This window comes from Tachysurus vachellii, chromosome 6 (genome assembly GCF_030014155.1).
Source record: "Tachysurus vachellii isolate PV-2020 chromosome 6, HZAU_Pvac_v1, whole genome shotgun sequence".
NCBI lineage: Eukaryota > Metazoa > Chordata > Actinopteri > Siluriformes > Bagridae > Tachysurus > Tachysurus vachellii.
Window position 1 is genome coordinate 4,361,364 of NC_083465.1, and position 20,670 is coordinate 4,382,033.

The 20,670-nt window shown below is 40.7% G+C and overlaps 1 protein-coding gene across 2 annotated transcripts in view; it reads right to left on the reverse strand.

Moving 5' to 3' along the window:
• The window catches only part of macrod2 (mono-ADP ribosylhydrolase 2), a 580,362-nt gene that overhangs the window by 129,410 nt on the left and 430,282 nt on the right, over positions 1-20,670 (reverse strand). For both annotated transcript variants that reach the window (XM_060871810.1, XM_060871809.1), the window contains exons 7-8: positions 20,332-20,362; positions 8,652-8,725 (exon numbers count right to left, since the gene is read on the reverse strand). In XM_060871810.1, coding sequence (XP_060727793.1) covers positions 8,652-8,725; positions 20,332-20,362 — 105 coding nt within the window. The remainder of the gene's footprint in view (positions 1-8,651; positions 8,726-20,331; positions 20,363-20,670) is intronic.

Sequence of the window (20,670 nt, forward strand, 5' to 3'; positions counted from 1 at the left end):
TGTAAATAAAAATGTGTTAAAAAAAAAAACCAGACAATTCAACTGTCATGATATTATAGAATGCACAATAGAGAAAGAAATGCAAGGGTTGGAAACTTTCTGGGAGGCGATATTTCATTACAATGTGTTGGAGATGAGATTTCATTTGATCTGTTTTAGTGTGTCAGTGCCGTGTTGGGGACATAGAGCATCTGGGCTGAAAGCCTTATTAACGTGCCGTGGCAGGCAAATGAAGTGTCACAGAGCATTTCTCTGGCCCAGATTAAGGCACCGTGTGCCTGCATTAGGCTAAATTAGTTGGGAAAATGAGAAACTAAAGGAGGAGATGGCTGCAGGAGGTTGAGGGGAGAAGTGGAATGATGGCATATGGGGCAGCTGATGCAGCTTTGATTGGGGCCGGATCCCCAGCGAGGACGACTTCCCTGGACCATTTGTTTTGGTGAAGAGAGAAGAGATGCTTCAAAGATCTCACACACACACACACACACACACACACACACACACACACACACACACACACACACACACACATTTTCACAGGTTTTACCTCATGTATTCTAGCATCACTAGTGTTTCTCCTAGCAGTGAGGAGAACAAGTCAGGATTCAGGCCTCAGAGTCAGATTTAGACTCGGACAGCTGTGCTCAAGGGACAGTTTTTCCTTTTCCCACACTTTTTTTTTTATATAGAACAATCAATTCAAGGGAAATGTTTTGTCTAGAGCCACTGTCTGTCTGTCTGTCTGTCTGTCTCAAATTCCCCCCATTCTGAGCTTGTCATTGATCTTTGTCTTTCATCATGTGTTTTTGTTTTTGTTGCTCCATGTTTTTTTTTATTATTGTTGTGTCTACCATGTGCCTTTGTTTTGGTTTTGTCTCTGTCAAACCGCATGCTCCTGTTTTATCCGTCGTAGCCCCGTGTACACACAGCTTCTCTCTTTACTTGACAGAGAGTACGGATGGTCCGTGCTGAAGCCCGTCTGACCCTTGCTGAGGATTATGACTGTATTTTAAAGCTATGTTGAGTTTACCTGCCCAAATTGTACCCTGCCTTAGTTGTTGCAATCATAACCTTTATTGTTGTCATATAATTTGACCTAATTTGTTTTAAGGTCTTTAAGTTCGACAAAAACCCCTTTGGAGTTGTATATCACAGGATGTGTTTATTTTTATCCTGCTTTCCGGTCCTATATTAATATCTTAACTGCCGAACTTCGAAGAACGTCAACAAAATATCTCTATATTCTCCGATGCATCACAATTCCCAAAATCTAAACTTAACTGAAGAAAATAAAACCAAACGTCTTGTTTATCAGGGACGCTTTTTCTCTAAGAGAATTTAAAAAGAATATTGCACATGATCTCACAAGCTTACATCATGCACACACACATACACACACACGCACACACACGAATGCAAATGATAATAAAATTAGCAGTCGGAACCTCAATAATACGGATTAATATTTGAAACTTGAGCATGTAACCGAACACTTTTTGTCAACAAGTGTTTCAAAAAAAAAAGGCCATTGTGCTATTGTTTGCAGAAACTTCATGCTTGTCCGTGTTTTTTACAGTCAGTCAGGCATAAAGTTTAAAACATGCTAGAAATACGGAGCACCGTAAGTGCAGATGAAAGCGTGACCATGCGGCTTTGATCCTTTCAGATGTGAGAGATCATGACAGAACTAGAGCTTGCTCGCTCTGACCACTGCTTCTGCCAGGATGCGTCGCCTTCAGCAGGAGGAGTGTGAAGACACAAAATGGCTTTTCAGGGAGAATTTCATGGCTGGTATTAGAGCTTTGGTGAGACTTCAGAAGTGAGAGCAGGAAATAAAATAGCAGCAAACGAAGACTCATTTAGTTTGAAGATCTGGAACGAGCCTCAATGAGGGTCTGGGGTTTGGAAAAAAGATTATATTATTGCTGATAAGCTATTATTAAATATTAATCACACACCCACACACTCACATACACACACACACACTCACACACAGACACACCCACTCCAACATTTGTGCCTACAGCAGAGTGAGAAGGCCCATTAGTGTTCTGAGTAGAGGTGATATGGTGATTTGCCATGGCAGTGCTAGTGTGTGTCGTGTGTGTGTGTGTGTGTGTGTGTGTGTGTGTGTGTGTGTGTGTGTGTCTAGACGTGTGTTGAAAGCTACAGCTGAATGAGAAGGCCCATTAGTGCTCTGAGTAGAGGTGATATAGAGACTTGTCATGACAGTGCTAGTGTGTGTCATTGTGTGAATGTGTTGTGTTGTGTGTGCGTGTGTGTGTGTGTGTGTGTGTGTGTGTGTGGAGAGTTGTGACATGTGCCTGACTTGACTGGTCCTATTTAGTATGAGGTGCTGAAAACTGGCTGATGATTTATTCTGCCTTATTTCACTGCACCAAAGCCAAAGCTTCTTTGTAACGGATTCATTAAGGAACCGAATCTGGTAACATTCATTACATTTATATTATTATTATTATTATTATTATTATTAGGACTGCACTAATTAGAATACACTCTTGGAATAAAAAACGTTGTTCTCTAATTATGCCAATAAACCAGAAACAGAGGTATTAAGTGATGATATAAACAATACTGAGTGCCCCACACGTTGAGCATCATCGGGTTTATGCATGTTATTATTAGTATTCATTTTTATTTATTTATTTATTTTGTACATTATGAATTGATAAAGGAAGGACAAAAATAAAGAACTGTATTCAAAGCAGTTGAGAAAATTGCTGGACACATTGAGGAGGTGTTGAAAATAAAAGCTTCTGTGATGCTGGACCTTATGGAAGGCATTTAATATAAACATTATACCATCTATAAACGGTCAGACGCTGACACTGAAGACTCCTTACAAAATACTAAATAAACATCTCTGTATCGAAAGATTTACCACATCAGGGTTAGAGGTTTTCTTCGTGTAACAACAGCAACAAAATCGGAGCTCATTAATATAATTATATGACACGGAACCTGCGCTAATGACATATGTATAATTATAAATAAAATGAATTGAACGCTTCTGACCAATCAGAATTGAGAATATAATAAAGTGAGGATATAATGAAGTGTTAATAATGACAGCTAATGACAGCGTTAACAGCATTACCGGTTAATGCCTCATTGATATTTACCAAAATACTTGGTGCAATTAATTTAACGAGCGTTTGATATACAAAGTGAATAAACAATAACAGGAAACATTTAATAGGAAAGTTTTTCCAGTGAATTTTACACAATGAAACAAGGTCTTGCATAAAACACTGTTTATCATTAACACTGCAGGCCTGCATTGACACTGCTGGCCTACAAAGCCAAAAATGGACCAGCTCCCTCTTACCTCAAAGCCCTCATCACTCCTCACACTGCACCTCGCACCCTCAGATCTACCACCACTGCTCGACTGGTCCCACAATCTCTCAGGGTAAGAGGCAAGTATACTACAAGACTCTTCTCTGTTCTGGCACCGAGGTGGAATTAACTTCCCCTAGAGGTCCGGACAGCTGAGTCACTGGCTATTTTCAAGCGGCGGTTGAAGACCTACTTATTCAGGAAACACTTCAACTTTCATCTTTCCTTATCTTTTGCATTTATAAAAAAAAAAAAACCCAAAAAAAAACACACCTTTGACACTTTTTCATTGTAACTTTGAACAATGTTTTAAACTCATTGTATCTTAAGTATGTAACCTAGTGAACCAGCATTAATGTACCCAATGTTAGAGATTTAAGCACTTATGTACGTCTCTCTGGATAAGGGCGTCTGACAGATGCTGTAAATGTAAATGTAAACTTGTGGGCATATTGTTGGTTTCATAACTCAAGAATTGTTTAGTGGTCAAAAACGTCCAGCATTCTATTTAGCTTGGTCTCTTTCCAAAGCACTTTGGACGCAGTCGGTATGAACAATTTTACTTGGCCCGGGTCTATCCCGAGCGGAGCTGTGCTTCCAGGAAAGAGCAACATATGGCTTGTATCACTGTAATTAGAGTGTTAGATACCTAAAAAAAAAGGAAGAGAAAAACATGTAAAAGTAGGCTACGGTTCTAGAGGTCGAGGTGAATGCTAAACAACACGGCTGTGAGGACCGCTTCTATTTTTGCTGCTATCATCCTCGATCCCTGGCAGTGATGTAATTAAAATAAAGTAAGTGATTCACACGGTGCTGAACTCAAAATACCTTAAATGGCGCTTGGAGTTTTGTTAGCCATTTTGACAATGTAATTACACCCTTTAGAGAAATCTCTCATTCTCTTCACTGCCCTTTTAAACACAGTACGGAGAACACAGCGCTCTGCCTGCTAATGTTAACACTCGGTCATCAATCACCATCACTGAGAGCTACTGCGGCATGGCCTAGCTTTCTGTAATGTATTACACTTACATGCATATACAAAAAAAATAAAAGAATTCTTAAGCGTTCTGTCCTCCTCAATTCTGACACGCACACAAACACACACAAATATATATATATATATATATATATATACTTTTTTTTTTTTAACCACCATGTATCGCATTGAATTTCTAAAACAAAACAAGGCCTAGCCTCATTTTACCAGTTTTTTTATATGATTTTTATTTTATTTATTTATTTATTTATTTTTTTAATTTTTTGTATGCCTTCACCACTTGCCTACCGCAGAACCAATGTTCTAATTAAAGCTCACTCGATCCAGAACAATAGCTGGCTGGATTCTTGCCAGAATCATTGCTCATAATTTCCCCAAGCTACTGATACAAAAATGCATGCAAAAATAAATAAATATATAAATAAATAAATAAATAAAAATACTGCTTGTGGTGTATCCAAAAGAAAAAAAGCAACCTAGATGAACATGCAGCCTGAAAAACACATCCCATGATGCTCAATCAAGCAGAAGAACAGCAAGTTGCTGATCGGTTATGGAAATTAGAAGTACATTTTTTTTTAAAATACATGTCTGATGTTTTAAAGATGTATATTTGGGGTGTAGGGATGAGGATTTGCTGCAGCTTATGGCGAGGTCAGTGTCAATTCTGGGCACAGGTTTACACAGCCAAGCTGACAGCCTGTACGCATAATCTCTTTCCCTGAATGAAAGCGGCAAGAGGAATACTAAAAAGTCTCCCAGAGATCCAGAAGGACTCTTCTTGTCCAGGCTATCCAATAAATATTCTTGCTCGGTAAATGTTTGCTAAACTCCCAGACATGAACTTCTTGGAGCTCCTCCATGTTTAAGCCTGATTAAGGTTTAGGCTGGTAAAATTCCCCTGGCTATAAATTCAGATGAAGTGAGATAAATGTATAAGTTATAAGATATTGGAAAAAACGTTAGAAAACATGCAACCACATCAGAAGTCAGGTTACTTTATCTACCCAGAACAAGTGCTGACTGGATCGGATCCACGCTCATTAGTCAGAACTACAGCCACACACTCAGGAGACGGAATCTGCACAGTGTACAAAATGAAATGCCGATATCGGGCGAACTTAGAAAATCTCACTTTTCACAACCATGGAGATTATTTTCTCTAGCTTGTCCTACGAATGCTGGTATTAGAAAAAAGAATGAATGAACGTTGCATTATGGAAAAGTGAGGCCGAGACAAAGACCCACAAAGTAACAGCTAATACAAAGTAAACAGCAGGGCAGTAGGAAACATTTAATAGGAACGTTTTTCCAGTGAATTTTACACAATGAAACAAGGTCTTGCATTAAACACTGTTTATCATTAACACTGCTGGCCTGCATTAACACTGATGCTGGCCTACAAAGCCAAAAATGGACCAGCTCCCTCTTACCTCAAAGCCCTCATCACTCCTCACACTGCACCTCGCACCCTCAGATCTACCACCACTGCTCGACTGGACCCACCATCTCTCAGGGTAAGAGGCAAGTATACTACAAGACTCTTCTCTGTTCTGGCACCAAGGTGGTGGAATTAACTTCCTAACCTAGAGGTCCGGACAGCTGAGTCACTGGCTATTTTCAAGCGGCGGTTGAAGACCTACTTATTCAGGAAACACTTCAACTTTCATCTTTCCTTATCTTTTGCATTTATAAAAAAATAAAAAAACAAACACAACCTTTGACACTTTTTCATTGTAACTTTGAACAATGTTTTAAACCCATTGTATCTTAAGTATGTAACCTAGTGAACCAGTATTAATGTACCCAATGTTAGAGATTTCAGTGGTGGCTCAACTGGTTAAGGCTTTGGGTTGTTGATCGGAGGATCGGAGGTTCAAGGCCCAGCACAGACAAGCTGCCACTGTTGGGCCCTTGAGCAAGGCCCTCAACCCTCCCTGCTCCATGGGCTACTGTATCATACAGTAGCTGCCCCTGCACTCTGACCCCAACCTCCTCAGTTGGGTTATGTGAAGAATAACTGTGCTGTGCTGTAATGTATATGTGACGATAATAAAGGCTTCTATGCCCATTTTAGATTCTAGATGTTGGTCCAAAGGTCCACCTGCTCATACTGTACATGCAATTATGTTATGCCAATCATGTTGCAGGAGTGCAATGCATAAAAATCACACAAATACTAGTGAGGAGCCAAATTTTACCATACAAAGTCTGGCTGTCGGTGCAAAACGGGATGATCCGAGTTTTTCCGAAAACAGCTGATCTCAGTGAATGATGAGTAAACAACGGACAGACTGTTTTGAAGGCTTCGGTATCTCAACTTATCACTCTGTACAAATGTGTTGAGCAGAAAAGCATCAATGCACAACATGCTACTGTACAAGAGCAGTAGACCACATCAGGTTCCACTAAATACTGGACTGCAACGTTCACGTGTCGTTGTCTGATTTTTATACCGACGGCATGTGTCAACATTTCATACTGCTGGGTGGTGTAATGTTGTGGGGAATGTTTTCTCTGCAAAAATTAGGTCTCTCATTCCAGTCAAGCATTGTTTGAAAAGCCACAGATTCTCTGAGTATGTGTGCCTCTTTATGGCCAGAATTTACCCATCTTAAAGCGTCTACTTCCAACACGATTATGTGCCAAACGACAAAGCACAAAGGGTCTGGTTCCATAAACATGGTAATGAGAAGAGGCCACTGAAATACACAGTAATCACTAGATTGAAATCAGTTAAACGTGCTGCTTGACAAAACCTGCAGCAATTATGTAGGACAAATATGTCAACATGGGCCAGAATCTCAAAGAAACGTTTCTAACAACTTGTGAAATCCATGCGTTGAAAAACTGAAGCTGTCCTGGTAGCCAAGGTGGCGGTGGGGTGGTGGGGTGGTGTGGATGAACATGGACGGAGGTTTATTCTAGTGCTCCAATCGTATTTATGGCGTATCTTACTCGGTCATAATAATCGTATCAAAATAAAAGCGTCACTGAAACATTTCCAATAAATCTTTTTTTGTGTGTGTGTGTGCGTCTTTGAAATGTTATTGGAGGGAAAAAAAAAGTACCCCATATATTCAATTACTTTTCAATTTCATTACAGTATTTTATTGTGTGAATTCTGTGATTGCCTTCACAAAGCTTTTAGAAAAAATTGCTTTACTTCACATTTTCATTCAGTTATTAGGAAATGGTTCTAACCTGTATGCTAAATCCGCTGAATGACATATTGTCTACGGAAGTGAATCAAACCCTGCGTCACCCGCTGCGGAGCTTTCTCTGGAAAAAGGACGACTTTACTGATGCAACCCTGTACAAAACCTGCCACACAAAATGTAATTTAGTTCCCAAGGGCCCGTTTCTTTGAGGCTGATTCCAGTTTTTGCGTTCTTTCTCTCGCTCTGTCCTCCTACAGAAAGCTGACTGACAGGCTATATACCAAAGTAGAGATCAATTCCTCAGCCGGGGAGAAAGAACAAAAAAAAAAAAAAAAAAAAAAAAAAAAGCCAATAACGGAGAAGCGATGCGAATGCGGCGCCGAATCTGTCAGCAGTTCCTCTCTTTGACGCCTCTGTGTCATTAGTCAGGATAATTAATCCTCGACTATCTGCTGGTTCTAGCCGTCGGCCATGCACACTTTTGCCGTGACTTTAATGATCACGACAAGGCACAACTTAGCTCGGCTAACACTTGGAGGGCCATTTTGATGAAGCGAAATAAAACAGACTGAATACTAAACCTACAATGACTGCTTGGTAAGCATTGATAGGATTGTGCAATATATAACAGAAAAATAAAAAAAATAAAACAGACAGATCAGCAGAAAGATGGTGTTTTACGTAGTGTTCTCTCACAACTTACCTTTGGACCTTATCTACAAGTCCATGGTTGGTGTGGAATTAGCAGAAAGATATAAAGGAAAAAAAAAAAACCTGCCTATATGGTGCATGGGACAGATAATAATTGATTGGCACATTACAGTTGTGTATTCAGTAGTATTATGAAATGCACAAATGAATTTGCACTGAATTCGTTAATTGGAATTTTATTACGTTGTGTGCGTTTTCTTTTTGTCACGCCTTGACGTTCTGTTTGAAACACATGCCAATTTGCAAAGCCACCGGACCATTTAAAGTACTGATTCAAATCAAACCGCCTTTTAATTGGATCCGTATAACGAATTGGCCAAACGAGGCGTGTGTGATAGATCTAGAATAATACAATTCAACTGTACTTTTCAGCTGTACCACAGGTGTAATTGATCAAACCCGAATTAAACAGCTCTCACCTTGTCCTTGTTCTCCTTCAGCCAGTCCCTCACGGTGTTCAGGGCGATGTCAGCAGCCGGCTCGTTGGGAAATCCTGTCCGGGAAGATGCAGAGTGGTTGAAATTGTGCAACACAAAACGTCTAGTGTTTAAATCCCACAGGAAAACACGAGCCCGTGTCTATTTGGCTGCATCAACTGACACACTTTTCAACAACTCCTACAAGCACGCGCCAATCCCTCATTGATTTGATCATGTTTGTTCGCTCCAAAAATGACTTCCCCCAGGGCTTGAAAGTTAAATTGCTCTATAATTCAGCAAGCTGCCACTCAGGATACATGCTTCCTCACAACCAAATGTCTACAAACACGGCTCATTAAGATTTTTAAAGGAATTTGTAACTGAATGTGGGCAGTCATGAAAATTTACACATCTCTTTAACGTGATGATCACTTCGACCGTCCTGGCGTCCGGGTTTGTCATTGGGGTTCGCCACCACAATGAGAAAGTAATGACATATTGACCAGAGAGCGCAAGGAATAGGGCGGCTAAGTGCCATATTAATCACTGAAACCCAGGCCGAGATGGGAAAGTGAGCACTCTGTTAACACAAAGATATTGATTGGGAATATATTTAGGGTGGATCACTTTTTAATAAAGAAGAAAATGGAAGAGATGGGCTGGATACGGTGCCAGGGTTCATCTCGTATCATATAACGAATTTCACGTCCACGCATAATCACCAGGAAATAGATGGGCACATTTCCATCGCAGCTCCTACCACATGAGCAATTCATTTCTGATACTGTCTAGTAAAACCACACAATTTGGGAAGCTCCAGGAGGGAAGATGTCAACAAACGTTCTCTAATACTGTCTCGAATCTGTATCAACATGTTCGTCGCAGGTCTCCAACACAGGAACCGATTGTGTTTCACTGCAGGGGTATGACAGCATATATGCCTTGGTGTCAAGTGAAATATTAGCGTTTGTGTGTGAGAAGAGAACGAACGAATCCTTCATTCTGCCTCTAGCACATGAACTTAAAATGCGAGTTTAACTCGTGTCCGTCGGTTACACACGAACAAGGAAAAGCATAACTGAAGAATACCCAAAAGTCCTAATGCTAACTTAGAGCAGTATATACTGAGAGAAAAATAAGATCCCTGAGGCGAACACATGCCCAAATTCGATTCTGCACAAGATGTTCTCATAAAATCAGTTGACCTTTTGGCCTTATGAACAAGTGCATAGCTTAAGGAACTAAGAAATTGAATATTTCATATACAACATACATTTAGCGTGTTAGGTGTCAACTACATAATATAATATTCCTGCATTAACATTCTGCAAATGCGGGGACAAGGTTGCCAAATGCACAGCTGGAAATAATAATGATATTCCCTGCTTTACTTCAACCTAAAACGCTATGTATTTTTTAGGGTATTGCTTCTGGACAATTAAATCGGATATCGCCTTTATTTTTTAAATCGATAAATTGTGAGCTGGAAAGCCAGCTGTCTGACAGCTACGTAAAAATCACCTAAATAAACTTAAAAGAAAAAAGTCTAATTTTAGTATATCGTCGCTGTCGGGCGGAAACCTCGTATGTCCAAATTTGGTCAATTTCATATTTTTTCACATATCGATGCTATTGGTCAGTCCCCACGTGGGTCTGTTATTTTTACAAGTTATTAACCAATCTAAAGTCTTGAAAATAGCTTGAGCGCAAATCTCATAACTCCATTGGACACTTCAACTGTCCACCTCTTCCTCACTCCGCGGGAGAGCTTCGCGGCATATTTCTCCTCAAGAAGAGTCGCAACGAATCAACACGTCTTCTGAGGTAAATGTCTTCAAAACACTGGGCTCAAAGAAAAATAAATCTTGACCCCCGCTAGTTCTGGTGCTCGTCTGAGGACAGGAATTTAGCGCAAGACAATCCACTGCAACGCGGACTAAACCCTGTGTACTGCAGATAAGGTACGGCGTTTTTTTAATTTCCTGAAAAATAACGGTTTTGGAGATACGAGGATTCCGCCCAACAGCAACGATAGGTATGTATATATTATTAAATAATAAAGTACATTTATAAAGTAATATTACATCATTTCCAGTACAAGTATTTACAAAGGCTGAAATTTAAATGCCGTTATATAAGCAATCCTGAATTTCTTTTGTTGGAGACAAATTATAAAAGTCATAAACTCTTGTACTCAACAATCCTTGTAACCCTTGAACAAAAGGTTTCAGAAAAGCCGGGAAAGTGTGAAGAAGATCTGGCTTTATCACGGTTGGTAATTAAAGAAGGTCGGCTTGGCGTGAGCACTGCTGTGGAACGCTGCCATTTCCTACCTAAACCTCCTGCACTTCATTACAAGCGGAGAAAGTGATGGAGGGAAAGGAGGTTAGAGGAGACAGACTGAGAGATAGAGAGGGGGGGGGGGGCAGAGTGATTGGAAGACACGTTATTTCTGCAGGAGCAGATCGAGGAGGTTTTGGCAGAAGTGCTGGAAGAAGCTGTTAAATAATTACTGGGGCTGTCTACAGAATGACACGCCACCCGAGAACTTTAGCAAGATTTTATAACCTGGGAATGAACATGGTGGCAAGTGATGGAACAGGGGCTTCTGGGTAAGCAAGGTTGTCCTGAGAAAACTTGAGCTACAGCCAATCAGAAAATTAGAAAAATTACTTGCGCTTGAATCCTAAACTGTAAAATGTTGTGGTCAGATTTCAGTTCTAACCAGAACGCTGGACCCTTTTCCTCGTTATATTTCTAGGATATTTATTATAATCCAGTAACAGCTTTAACTCTATTTGTAGTGCAACATGGTGACAAAGCCACTTGAATAATCTGCCTGCAAAAATCAGGCAGATAATGATCAGACTATCAGTGTGCTGCCTAACACACTCCAGCTGCTCAGGGTCATTGTAAACGCTTTATATTGGCACTGACCTCACTGGCTCATTTTTATTTCTTTATTTTATGCCTCACAAAATGTATTTGTCGAGTCCTGAAAATGACCCTAATCTCACTTCACGGTGTTTGTGTCCTTTCCCTCCATTTTCTAAAACCCGTTCTTCATTGGCTTGGCCTAGCCGAGTATGTAACCAGTGAGGAGTCACTGTGGAGAGATAAGGGCCCTTAAAAGGGCTCCGCTCCTAATCTCTTACAGTGACGGAGACAGTGGCGGATCACCAACACCAACACGGCTCATCCCGGCACAGTGTATATGGACATACACACGAGAGATTCCCTGGCTTACTGCTGCCTATCTCCCTTACACAGAGACAGGGGCTAAAGCCTCAGTGTCAACAATGAGGCCACCGTCAACACGAGGGACTGATAAGAGGGAGAGAGAGAAAGAGAGTGAGAGAGAGAAAATAGAGAAAGCTGGCAATGGAAAATGAACTTTTCCACTAGTTTGTGCCACATGTTGATTTGACAGCTTTAGAGAAAAATCCATAGAACATAATTTACCAATTGTTATAGCCAGAGTCAGCAACAAGAAAAACAGCGTATATGTGCAAAGCCGTTCCAAAATGTCATCGAATAGCATATCGGCTCTCCTTGCTCGGTCTTAACGTCTTTGTTTATTAGAGCGTTTGCGTTTTAATTTGGAGATTTCTGACGTTTTGGGTTTGAGTACATAACCAGGCTTAGGAAGAGAGGGAGACAAAGTGAGCGTGTGGTGGAGACAGAGGGACGAAGCGGAAGACAAAATGACACCTTGGTGTATCTGTGCTTTGGCTTCTGCCCGACTATCAATACTGATCTTGTAAGACACTGAGAGACGACTCCCACCTCAGAAAGGAATAATCCAGTTGAACCCAGGTCACGGGCCTGTGATGGATGGCTTTCACACGGTATACTTAATAATCCATATCATATCGTCCGGCCTAGTTTGTTTATAGGTGGTACTTCTCCTGAAAGCCAAGCTAGGAGAAAGTCTACCTCTGCTAATGGGTCGGACTGAAGGATTGGACTGCCAGTGGCGAACGAGGAGTCATTTTTCTCCTAGGGCCCGACTCATCAGTCATCAGGGACGTCTCGCTCTCTCAGTCTCTCTCTCGCTTTCTGTATGTGAGAAAGGAGAAAGTGAGGGTGCCATTTACAGCTGCTGGCTCCCACTCCTCGTACACTAAGCTGTCTCAAACGGTGAAATAGTACACTAACTGTGCTAGTAGTGCGTTGTTTTTGTATTCATACATCGACAGAGTAGAAAGGGTGGATTTTAGACAGATCTGATACTGTGGGGCTGTTTTTTTGGGACACTAGTGATTATCACGCACAGCTGACTAATCAAATAAGCGTGTATTCCTGCATGGACCTAGTCCATGAATAACACACTACATAAAACCCATCTTCCTCTGGGCACAATGAGAAAATCAACGATTCAACAGATCAATGAATCAATAAATAAATAAATAAATAAATAAATAAGAAGGCTTCTAGCATATTTCTCATTACAGGCACGGCATGCCCCTGCCATTTGTCTCCCACATTCAGCTCCAATAAAGCAGACGACACGACGAGTCACACAAACAGAGTACAAAAATAAAAAGAATATTGAGTTCAGGCGAGGTTAAAAAACAGAAATACAAACAGGCGCTCCATTTCATTTTAAGAAGAATGTCAAATATCGTTTTATCGAGTACTACGGGTCGTATTCTGAGCCGAGTTTTGCAGAAATTTCACAATTGTAGCCAGACGACGTCTCTTTCTCATTACAGTATATCATCATTTTTCATTTTTCATTTGGTAAACAAAGAAAAAAATGTGATCTGTCCTTTCTCAGTCCTTATATTCTATCCCTTTCAGTTTTGGTGGATTAAAGGCATGACTGTGTTTAAAGGTGGCGGTTTAAGGGCTGTTTATGCTAATTTTGCGTAGTGCGCTATACAAAAAAAGTGAAAATAAGCTTGATATCAGCAAAGAGAGAGAGAGAGAGAGAGAGAGAGAGAGAGAAAGAAAACTACTGAAATGGTTTATGATAAAATTGCCTCCTTTGTCATTTATTTGTTTCAGACATTCCTCCTGTGTGCTTTTTTAGATATGACTGCACAGTGTAGGGCTACTGCTAATGGCTACTTTTCCTGGGGAAGTGAATTGGATTTCTTTTCTCCTTGTTATTGTTCAATTCCTAATGTAGCCAGCATTATTTGTTTTATTCGCTCAGCAACCCAGTCATTGTCATATTACACATATAATGCTAGTGCATTTTGGAATGTATTCAGACCCCGTCACTATTTTCAATTTTGTTATGCTGCAGCTTCATACTACAATCCTTCAAATTCATTTCTTTTTCTTATTAATCTAAACTCTTTCAAGTGTATGAAAAAGGAAAAAACTAAAATATCACATGTGCATAAGTATTCAGACCTTTTGCAGCAACAACTGAAGCTTAGCTCAGGTGCCTCCCCATTTCTCTTGATCATTGCTGAGATGTTTCTACACCTCGATTGAAGTCCACCTGTGGTAAAATTATTCTATTTTACATGATATGGAAAGGCAAACACCTCTGGATAGAAGGCCTCATAGCCGACAATGCATATCAGAGCAAAAACCAAGCCTTGAGGTCACTGAGGAACTGCCTGAAGGCTCAAAGACAGGATTGTTGTAAGGCACAGATGTGGGAAAGGTGACAAAATAATTCTGCTGCACTGAAGATTCCAAAGAACAACTGGAAGAAGTTTCCAAGAGCTGGTCACCCGGGCCAACTGATCAATCGTTGAGAAGGGCCTTAATAAAAGAGGTGACCAACAGCCTGATGGTCAATCAGACTGAACTCCAAAGATCCTGTGTGGAGATGGGACAAAGTTCCAGAAGGACAACCATCAATGCAGCCCTCCACTGATATGGGATTTGGCATAGAGGCTAGACGGAAGACTCTCCTACTGTGAGGATCAAGATTCTCTAGTCCAGGGGTCGGCAACCCGCGGCTCCGGAGCCGCAAGTGGTTCTTTCATCCCTCTGCTGCGGCTCCCTGTAGATTTGCAAAATAAATATTTAATTTAAATTTACTTAGTTAGTCTTTTTAAAAATGAAATTCTAAAATAAACCGTGTTTAATTTGTTTGTCGCTCAAAATACGCGTCATAACCGCCGACTTGCAAAATCCGACACACAGAAGCGGACGCATTTTTGGTTTTCTGCAGCCGGCAAGTTAAAATCTTGATGTCATGAATACGAAGAGGTCTCAATTAGACATTGAACATTTTATTTCAAAGTAACCTTCAACCATAAGAGGAGCGCAAAGATAAGGGTTTCTTTTCAGTATTATATTTCCGTCTGTTTGAGCTCCACGTCCCCGCTTTTATTTATTTATTTATCCGCCATATTCTTTGATCCAGATCGACGCAGGGATTCGAACCTACAACCTTCTGATGTGTGAAGTTTTTCTCCCGAACCTTCTTATACAAGCTGTGAAGACTCCTCGGGACCGATACGGAAAAGTCGTCTAACGCGCGGCTCGCCCAATTGATTCGGGTGTTTAATTGCTAATAACCTGCGTTCTGTCAGGAGTCCGTTTTTACTTTAGGGTTTTTTTTTTTACATCATGAACGTTACTGCGATATCTGAGAGTCTGCTGCATGATGTTGGGGGGGTGGGGGGTGGGGGGGGTTTACGGTGGCTTAGTGGTTCGCCTCACACCTCCAGGGTTGGGGGTTCGATTCCCGCCTCCACCTTGTGTGTGTGGAGTTTGCATGTTCTCCCCGTGCCTCGGGGGTTTCCTCCGGGTACTCCGGTTTCCTCCCCCGGTCCAAAGACATGCATGGTAGGTTGATTGGCATCTCTGGAAAATTGTCCGTAGTGTGTGATTGCGTGAGTGAATGAGAGTGTGTGTGTGCCCTGTGATGGGTTGGCACTCCGTCCAGGGTGTGTCCTGCCTTGATGCCCGATGACGCCTGAGATAGGCACAGGCTCCCCGTGACCCGAGGTAGTTCGGATAAGCGGTAGAAGATGAGTGAGTGAGTAACCTTCAACCCAGCATCTTTTTTGTTAAGGTTAGTTCAAACTGTTCAAAATATTTTTGTTTGCTTGCAGAAATTTAATTTTGTTTACTCGGTAGCAGTTCATTGATTTCATAAATGCAACACACTCCAGTTTTTTTCTATACTTTCCATAAAGGTAAAAAACGATATATGCAGTGTTATCTTCATTTTAGATGTCAAAAGGGTTTTGTGGCTCCCTGTGTTTTTTTTTTCTGTGGGAAACGGGTCCAAATGGCTCTTTGAACTGTTTGGCCTCAATTCTAAACATTATGTCTGGAGGAAACCAGTCACTGCTCATCACCTACTCAATACCATCCCAACAGTGAAGCATGGTGGTGGAAGCATGGTGGTGGAAAATCGATCAGAAGTGAATCTGTATTCTTAATAAAAACCTGTTCCACAGCCAATACAACATAGGAGTGGCTTAGGAACAACTCTGTAAATGTCCTTGAGTGACCCAGCCAGAGCCCTGACTTGAACACTACTGAACATATACGGAGAGACCTGAAAATGGCTGTTCACAGAAGGTCCCTATCCAACCTGACCGAGCTTGAGAGGCTTTGCAAAGAAGAATAGAAGAAAATACCCCAATCCAGGTCTGCAAAGCTTGCTGTGTCATAGCCAAAAATACATGAGGCTGTAAATGCTGCTTCTGTAAAAGGTGCTTCAACTAAGTACTGAGTAAAGGATTGGTTTTCTCTTTTTCATACATTACATTCATGACGTTTCTAGAATTCTGTTTTCACTTTGTTATTATGGGGTGCTGAGTGTAGATTAATGAGAATAAAATGAACTCGAATGACTGGGGTATCAGGATGCAACATAAAAAAAAGTGAAAATAGTGAAGGAGGTTTGAATACTGCCTTTATTAGAACATACCATTCAACTGGATATTCACTGGTTACCTGTGCGTTTGGGGTTGGATTACTCTCTTATCCTTATCTGCAATAGAAAAATGCCATGAAATTTCCCTACTAATAATCGCCCGACTCCCAGCTTTGAATACCGTAAGGACTTTTCATCTTTCTGTGGACCCTTGTATGCCACAGAGCCAGTGATGACTGAGGGAAGACGAATCAGGATTAGAGAGGAAGCGTGCCAGAGGGACACATTCCAGGTTATTAGGCCTTTGATCATCCTGCTCTCTCTAAGCTTTTATTTTTTTTGTTGTTGGTTTTGTCGGCGCACTCGCTCTCCAACTATCATCACAATTAATGAGCGCATGCGGGGAGCAAGCCGAGGCAGGAGATAAGCGTGTTTATTTATCGAGAAGGCCATTTAATGTGGCAGCGGCAGGCATGTTTTGAAGTCGAGAGCTTGCTGATGCTTCTGCAGCCATGCGAACTGAATTAAATGTGCTCTTCACTCCCATGACAGATACACACTCTCTATTCTCCTTTCAAACACACATACAGTTATAAGATTAAGGTAGCACTAGAGGAGCCATAAAAGCTGAATTATGATGTTAATGATGGGAAGAGATAATGTCCATACACCTAAATACACTCTATTCGCTTAACGCTCGAATCACTGCAATCCAAATATTAATTTTAAACTCTGCTGTACTGATATATAGATAACATATAGATAAATAACATACTGTATAGATATCTACCAAGACTTGCTCGTGGAACAAAATTTCCTTTGTTCTAGAAATACTACTGTATGCAGTACACAAGGCTGGTAGAACCATTCAAATTACTACATTTTTTACATTTTCTACTATATCTACTTCTGAAAACTCCCCCAAGTTCAAGTATGTTTCATCTTGTTGCTTAACTGACTGCGGCGCAGGAGCATTGTGGACATTTTACAAAATGAACATAGGATTGCAGGTCATGAATATGCACAGAGGTAATAATACTGAGGTTGAAGTTTTACAACTACTGTACAACTAACGACCTAAATGTAACTCAACATGATGCTGCCACCACCATGCTTCACCATGAGGAGTGATTGCACACAGAGATCAGAAGTGTTCAGTTTTGTTCTCAACAGACAAGAGACCTTTTTCCCCACATGTCTGTTGAGTCTACAACACCCTAACATGCCTGTGAGTGGTCATAGCCATTGCTAATTCTCTCCCTGCTTTACTAATGGATTTAATAATAAAAGAGGTTTGGATTTTGGATCATTACTGTATGATACGGGTTTATTTCGCCAGCAAACTCTGAGGCCTTACAGAACTGGTGTAATGTTTTATATTAATTAATTAGTACATTTTTAATGTGTAAATATTTATTCCTGGGTTCTTAAGAACGAAACATCAAAATATGGAGAAAAGGCCAGTTTGGGCAAAAATCAGATTTTTCTTCATCATCTTCATCAATCATCAACAGCCTCCTTCACTTTTTTTTTCCTCTAATTTTGCTTTGCCAAGCCTGCAGTGGTGCATTTCACATTTGGATTGACTTTTTTGTGATATTAGTCCACAAAACAACATGCATGAATGGAGAGAAATTGGATTCTCGAGGATGTTAAATGATACGCTTTCGTTTTTCCTCGTCGTGCGTGTTTACAGCGGCTCTCCTGATGCATATTGACATAATGTCCAGCGTGCCCACTCTACTTGCTCCTGTCACTCGTACTCACTTTGTGCTGCTGATGAGCTCCTTGTATTTTGCAGTCCAGCTCCCATATTTCTGCTGCGTATGTGCTTTTTGAGGTACATCACTCCTACGCCTTACTTCAGAGCTGACATGGTGATTTGATTATATTTCCTTTTTTCCTTATTATGTTTTCTTTTCTCTTCACTCGGACGGCCGTTTGGTTTGATATCAGTCACTGCTGATTTCATCGATCAGCCTGTATGTTGCTAAAGTCGGTGTACATCATCAGCTTACTCCTGCCTCTGGTTGTTCCAAATAATAGAACTGAGGGCTTTGCTACAGTATAAGACATCAAGTATTAAAATATAAACCTGCTGACAGCAAAACTTTTTGATGTTCCTGTAATATTTAGGGACTGTGGGGACTTTTATTAACCATAGTTTACACAGAGAACGTTTTCAGAAGTAATTCAGCTGCAAGATGCACTAAAACCGTGTGTGTGTGTGTTACGTACAAAACCGACGCGTTTCACTGACGATTGTAAAAGCAAGCTCCCAAAAGCAGGTAGAATGTACAGCTTCTTGCAGTACTGAGCTGTACAGGTTGACAGTTCACGCTTATCTACTGTAGATGCTCCTGCTGGTTTAGATACATGACAAACACATTTTAGTCTCAGAATTACATCAGTAACACAAGAAATAGAGAATTAAACAAAGTATACAGTCAAATAAGAGGAATAAGAGCTTCTACAGCTCCAACTATTGACATTTACATTTACAGCATTTAGCAGACACTCTTATCCAGAGTGACTTACATTTTTATTTCAGTTTATACACCTGAGCAATTGAGGGTTAAGGGCCTTGCTCAGGGGCCCTGCAGTGGCAACTTGGTGGACCTGGGATTCGAACCAATGACCTTCAGATCAGTAGTTGAACGCCTTAACCACTGAGCTACCACATCCCTGATGTGAACGTTTTTGAGACAGGGAACATTCAGGGCAGAAGGAATTCAATCCATCCGTTCACCATGACCGATGAACCCCCTCTAGATTACCCAGTGTACTGCTGAGCACAAATACTTTAGAAATAACAATATCTTAAAGCATGTTATTTAGCACCTACAGAGAATTCTTAAATTCAATTCAATTCAATTTTATTTGTCTAGCGCAGTGTTACTCATTGCGAGCCTCCTGCGGCTCGCCAAGCTTTAATATGCGGCTCGCGTGGCAGTAAATAATACGATGATATGATCGTGTGGTTAAAATTTATTTTTCATTTAAATAACATTACAAACAATCAGGGAAGCATAGAAAAACGAATGTGCTCTACTACAAATAACAATACATATTTATGTATATTATTTGACTCGTCACTGAATCACTGCTTTCTGCGCAATAGCCAGTTTTTGGCGGCCTGTCAGAAGCTAGTTTGTGTTTCATGCTAGTTAACAACTTGTGTTTACTGTACACACGGACTAAAAAATGGATCGATTTCTTATCGAACAATCCCGCGCACAAAATGAACAGCAACAAAGCAATGTGACGATGACAAAAGAGGTAACTGATGGGGAGCATGCATCATCCGCAACTCGAGTAATTATTGTATTGCAATTTTGTACATTGTATTTAAGCAGATAAGCTATTTAAGACTGAATAACTTGGCATACTTTGTGGTGAAAGTGGCTCTCCTATTGACTTTGTCCTATCAGTGTGGCTCACATGAAAAAAATAGTGAAGACCACTGGTGTAGCGCTTTAAACAACGGATGTCGTCTCAAAGCGGCTTTACAGAATATAAGAAACATAGTACACAAAGTTCAAGATGTGACTGTGGTGAGAAAAAACTCCCTTAGATGGATGAGGAAGAAACCTAGAGAGGAAGCAGACTCAAAAGGGAACCTCATCCTCATTCGGGTGAAACAAAAGTTTGTGATTATAAACTGTCCGACAATTGCGTATGAACAGTAGTAATGACAGTAATCGGTGATGACGGTAAAGCTAAGAGTAACGGCGTGTAAATAAGACAGCTAGAACTTTCCTTTGAGAACCTGCACAAGCTCATAGGGGTCAAAGGGGTTTTAGGACATTATGAGAAAATAAATACTTTTCCTGAACTTTTACACAGAAAATATAGAAAAAATAAATAAACTGGGCTTACCATAAATTCCTGTGGATATGCATGGAAAAGCCTGAAATAGAAAGAAAAGTCAAATGTTAGGAAACATGCGTGAAGACATCATGAGAGAGAGACACGTTCAGGTCTACTGCTACAGATCTAATGTAGACCTAACGGAGCACATTCATTCATTCATTCATTTTCTACTGCTTATCCGAACTACCTCGGGTCACTGGGAGCCTGTGCCTATCTCAGGCGTCATCGGGCATCAAGGCAGGATACACCCTGGACGGAGTGCCAACCCATCGCAGGGCACACACACACACTCTCATTCACTCACGCAATCACACACTACGGACAATTTTCCAGAGCTGCCAATCA